This window comes from Ostrea edulis, chromosome 3 (assembly GCF_947568905.1).
Source record: "Ostrea edulis chromosome 3, xbOstEdul1.1, whole genome shotgun sequence".
NCBI lineage: Eukaryota > Metazoa > Mollusca > Bivalvia > Ostreida > Ostreidae > Ostrea > Ostrea edulis.
Window position 1 is genome coordinate 71,419,774 of NC_079166.1, and position 5,489 is coordinate 71,425,262.

A 5,489-nucleotide genomic window follows, 5' to 3' on the forward strand; every position below is an offset into this window, starting at 1 on the left:
AGTTATGAGATTGATCACTGTTCGTTATCTTCACCTTGCATGTCTCCCTTGCGTAAAAAGACATCTCTCTAAGTTTTCTCTGTAGTGTAAAAAGATATCACTTTTATTTAAAGAGATATCTTACTTTACGAATAAATAGTAAAAGGGCTTGTCATAGACGTCATATCAGTTGCGGTGTTTTTTTTTGTTTGTTTTTTTTTGTTTGTTTTTTTTTGCCTTTCAAACCAAGCAATTATCAACAACAATGAAACGTAAGAAGGTACATTATTTGGAAGTTTGTCTGGAATTTAAAAACGTTTGTTGTACTTTCCAAACTATTCATTTTATTTACGGGGTTGTCAGTGAAGTATACTACAGTGACAGTGACAATTTTCCAAAAGCATTATGAGTAATCCCCATTTTTTAGATCATGAAGAGCAAATCACATATCTCATGCATATACATGCATCTGTTTTCATTGGAGCAAGCATGTCGCTACGCGAGGAGATCTAGTGCTTCGCTTGCTATAAATCTAGGTTTTCAACAGAGAAATACTACAACAGATAATTCTTTTTTAATGCAAAATACATGTATATAGTACATATACATATATACACAAATAATATGTACATTGTAATTTGTACAATTGTTTCCTTTAAAGATTGCAAGGGCAGAGCTAGAACGAAATGATGTGCACGTTAAAGAAGGCAGGGAATCTGTGGGGTCACCTTAAGCCACCACCCCCGTCAAAATAATGATGCCCAGTTTAAAATCATTGACGTCATAGTTAGGCCTATGTCGACCATTGTATCGAGATCAGATGATGTTTTATTGTCAGGTGTTGGACATGAACACTCATAAAATGATTCTGCCCTTCCCTTCTTTCCCCTCACATATGTGAAAATAGTTCATCCATCTTATGACTTATATAATAGTAGCAGGGAAGAATGGTTGAGAAGTGTTGGAAGTGTGATTGAGCTGGATATGTTTGATAGGATGCATTTCAAAACCTCAGTATAATTGGAAAAATGCACGGGTGGGTGGGAGGTATACCACCTTCTATTAGGTCCAAAGTTGTAGTTATGTCACACAATTTACTTTGTATTGAAATATTCTTTATTGTAATACATATCTGCTTTGCATATCTAAGTTTTTTTTAAGGTTTACATTAGGAATAACTTGCATAACCTGACATCACAATATGGGGTACATATGTTCAAAAGTCTATTATGCAAAATATCTGTGAACGATTGTGATAAACCATAGATTTTTGCTAAGTATTATTCTAAATAATCTTTAAAAGAAAAGAGTACCTATATAATAATATAGATTTTGAAAATTGAGACATTTTGAGATTTATTCTGAACAGCTTAAACATCAGATTATTTTAAAAAAAAATTTGGGGGGTAAATATTTTTAAAATGTTTATAACAAGTGAATATATGCTGGTTTTATGATATTTTAACTCAGAATCAAGTATTTTAGCAAATAACTTCGTATATTACAAGATCATCTCTTTTGTGTGTAAATGCGTCTTTTTTGTGGCGCATGTACTCCAAGACACTTATAGGAAAATAAGCGTGCCAAGGTATGTCAAATATGAGCTTTTTGGTTAGGCCAAAAGTTGTTTAGGCTTTTTTAAATCAAAACAAAATAATTCATTGGCACATGTTTTAAACAAGAGGCCCATGGGTCACATCGCTCACCTGAGTCACCTTGGCCCATATCTGAAGACTTTCCATATATATTTGTATGTAAAACCTTAGTCCCTATTATGGCTCCAACCTACCCATGAAGGCCATGATTTTCGCAAACTTGAATCCACACTATGTCAGAAAGCTTTAATGTAAATGTCAACTTCTTTGGTCAAATGGTTATGAGAAGATTTTCAAAGGTTTTCCCTATATTTGTATGTAAAACTTTGATTCCCCCTTGTGGCCCCATCCTACCCGGGGGCCATGATTTGAACAAACTTGAATCTGCACTTTTCAGAAAACTTTCATGTAAATATCAGCTTTTCTGGCTCAGTGGTTCTTGAGAAGATTTTTCCTATATATTTTTATGCAAAACTTTGATCCCCTATTGTGACCCCATTCTATCCCCGAGGGCATGAATTTAACAAAATTGAATCTGCATTATGTCAGGAAGCTTTCAGGTAAATCTCAGCTTTTCTGGCTCAGTGGTTCTTGCGAAGATTTTTAAATGACCCCACCCTATTTTTGCATTTTTGTGATTATCTCCCCTTTGAATGGGGTATGGCTCTTATTTGAACAAACCTGAAAACCCTTCACCCAAGGATGCTTTTGGCCAAGTTTGGTTGAGATTGGCCCAGTGGTTCTGGAGAAGAAGTCGAAAATGTAAAAAGTTTACAGACAGACGGACAGACGGACGGATGGACAGACGACTGACAACAGGCGATCAGAAAAGTTCACTTAAGCTTTCAGCTCAGGTGAGCTAAAAAAAGAAAAAAGGATTGACTTACCATATATAGAATGATTTTATATTTGTCAAACTTTCTTCAGTTCCTATCCCAGTTGTCCTGATGTAAAATACTCAATTTGCCAAAACTGTGGCCTGGATGTTTACAATATAGTTTTTAACACAGTGTTACTAAATGTATTCCTATGGAAGAATCCAGTACATTTAGCTTTCATGTGTACTGATGAACTGACTAAACATAGATAAAATAACTTTTCATAAATCTAACAACAAATCCAATCAGTATTAAGAATCTTACAAGATTAAAATCTGAAATCTCCCAAATTAACACATTTGACTTGAGTTACTGTTGATTGACAATCATTCAGTAGTTATACTATACTGTCATTATTGGAGTTCATGTATTCTCATTAGTGTAGCACTTTGTATTTTATGCCATGGATATTGTCTGAGTGCTTGTTGGTAGGAGTATAGAGCAGCCTGGAGGTTCCCCGAGATCTGTTGACAGATACCCAGGATCTGCCATGATATGTCTCTTGAGTCCACACCTACATATAGCCCCTGATCATTGTGAACTAGGACCTGCAGATCATTAAGAGCTGTTTGTGCTCTCATTGTGTCAATATGTCTGTAACACAAGAACTCGAGCATATGTAACACAACTAAGGGTGGGATTATCAATGTGTTGTGGTGATTCTGTAAGGAAACCATCTGCTCTGTCATTAATTCATTGATATAAATGATTCTGTTGTTTAATGTGATATCCAATGCTACAGCATGTCTTAACTTTGAAGACCAGGACTGTCCCCCTACAGCCTCAGTATACCTCTCTGTGTCTACTGTCCAGTTATACATCACATATGACTGTGCTAAGTTGACCTTTGTCATCTCTATCATAGACAAGGCTTCTGTGTATCTGAGTGTCTTGTAATAATACATTGCAATGTACAACCTGTAAGAAATACATCCAAACTTGGCTGCGAGTTTCAACATTTGACAGGACATTCTGTCAGCAATATACATCAGCTTGTTTTCAGTGGTGCTGCTGTACATGTTTTGTATTGTAAAAGCAGCTTTGTGAAGGAGGTAGGCTGTAAGTAACTGTAACATGAGAACTTGATACTGTGTCAGGGGTGAGACTCTCACCTGTCCCACGGTGTTTACGTAATTCATAATGAGGTAGACGTCTGATGAGGGTAATGATTTTTTGGTATACATCTCCCAAAAAATTTCTTTATCAAACTCGATCTCAGATACCAGAGTGTGTTCATCTGTACAAACACTGAGTCTGGGGTTATAAAGGACATTTATAATATGGGAGCTGAGGGAGGGACTGTGTAGCAGGGAAGCTAAACCTTTTTCATAAAAACCAAACAGTCTAACAAATAATCTGTTTTGTGTCTCACCATGGATATTACTGAGAAACATGTTGTTTTCTGGAATGAAAAAGTTTGGACAGACTCCCTCATACACCCATTTAAGGATGAGTTTAAAGCAGTACCAGAAACATTTCAGGAGATTCTGTGGACACCAATTATGTATTGTGTTTTGTTGAATCATCCAGAAAACTGATGTCTTCATGTGATAGGAACACAGTAATTTCTCATTATCACCTAATCCATTGTTAATGACTTCTTTTAAGAACAATTTCAGTAAACCGTAAGTTAAAAATTGACAGTGGTTCATTGAGTACACAAGTTTTTGTTCTGCCAGAGAAAATGAAATTCTCCATTCATTGCTTTCATGATTTCCTAATTTGTGTCCTATTGCTACAAAGTGACATCCACTTCTGACTATGTCCCTAACAACCTGTGGCTGGGGCCATGTGTGACACCTGTCTATCCATGAGGAGGCAGACGGAGGCCAAAAGTCACAAGCAAAACACTGAGCAGTGTCATATTCTAGTGGCCCTATAGCTCCACTACCACATGGACCATGTACTGTAGAGTTAGGCATTATGGCAGAACATGTGATCTCTCTGTATTTAGAACTAGATATATAAAGTCCACCATTCACTGTGACTAATGCTGAGAAAACTCTGATGTTTGCTCTTGGTGTCAATAATTGAAGTAAAGTAAATCCTGGTGGACTTTCAGAAGAGACAGAGAGAATCAGGACTTGTCTGTGTACATTGTAAAATTGGGTCTGAGATAAGTCCCAGATCACTTTGTAGTTGTTAAACCAAAACATAACATCCGTATCAGATCCTTTTATTCTGAACCCTTCTCTGCGACTTCCACTATACAACATCATGTTCGGATTACTTCCATTTGCTTTATTCCTCACCATCTCTTGAATGTCTATCACATCTCTCCGCATTGCCACCTGTTGTGAGGTCCCCAATGTATGACAAAGGCCCACAAACATGGACTCTGACATATGTTGTATACCTGTTTCACTGACAAAATACAGATGATGTAGAAACTTTTTTGATAAGACAGATTAAATGAATTATTTTTAGCTCTTACTTTAGAATGAATTTCATTAAATTCATATTTGGTTTAATATCATAATTAGTTACTTACATTCCAGTTGTTATATTAACGGAATCCATTGCTAGCTAGTGAGTTAATTTTCAGGTCTGGAAAGCCCATCTATATTTTAACTTTCATCATAGGCTAGGTTACAGTACTGTTCCAACTTACGCATGTACGAACTTCCTAATCTTATAAAAGATGCAAAGGCTCTCGACGTTTTAAATATATATAGTATATAAACTGTCTTCCAGGAAACAAATTTTATCCAGTTTGTTTACAGGAATACAATTTTTTTTATCATATACATGTATATTCAAAACGTCGAGATTATTATCAAATTGTTATATATGCGATAATTACTGGTTTCAAGTTTGTGAGTCTTGTATATTTCATGTCATTAATTATACCTTCCAGTGGCAAATCCAGATGGAGGGGTGCGTGTTCCAGGGGCGTTGCCCATTTTAAAGATTTCTGGACCCGCCCCTGACTTTTATTGTTCAATTCTGTTTAAAATTGTAATAAATATGACATTTTCAACTTGATGACATAAGGCCCTATGCATTAATTATATCAATTAACAAGTATCGTTATAGA

At 35.9% G+C, this 5,489-nt stretch overlaps 1 protein-coding gene across 1 annotated transcript; it reads right to left on the reverse strand.

Moving 5' to 3' along the window:
* Nucleotides 1-2,805: 2,805 nt before the first annotated feature.
* On the reverse strand, nt 2,806-5,065 carry LOC125674747 (uncharacterized). The gene is made up of 2 exons (XM_056158782.1): nt 4,944-5,065; nt 2,806-4,816 (listed from the first exon to the last, which is right to left on the reverse strand). The coding sequence occupies exons 1-2, from the start codon at nt 4,970-4,972 to the stop codon at nt 2,806-2,808; spliced, it is 2,040 nt and encodes a 679-aa protein (XP_056014757.1). The 5' UTR covers nt 4,973-5,065.
* Nucleotides 5,066-5,489: the final 424 nt, after the last annotated feature.

Bases quoted from the DNA above. Each gene is read 5' to 3' on its own strand.
- LOC125674747 (XM_056158782.1), bottom strand. From the start codon at position 4,972: ATGGATTCCGTTAATATAACAACTGGAAT. The intron at 4,817-4,943 runs GTAAGTAACTAA...GTATTTTGTCAG, and splicing joins GTTAATATAACAACTGGAAT to TGAAACAGGTATACAACATA.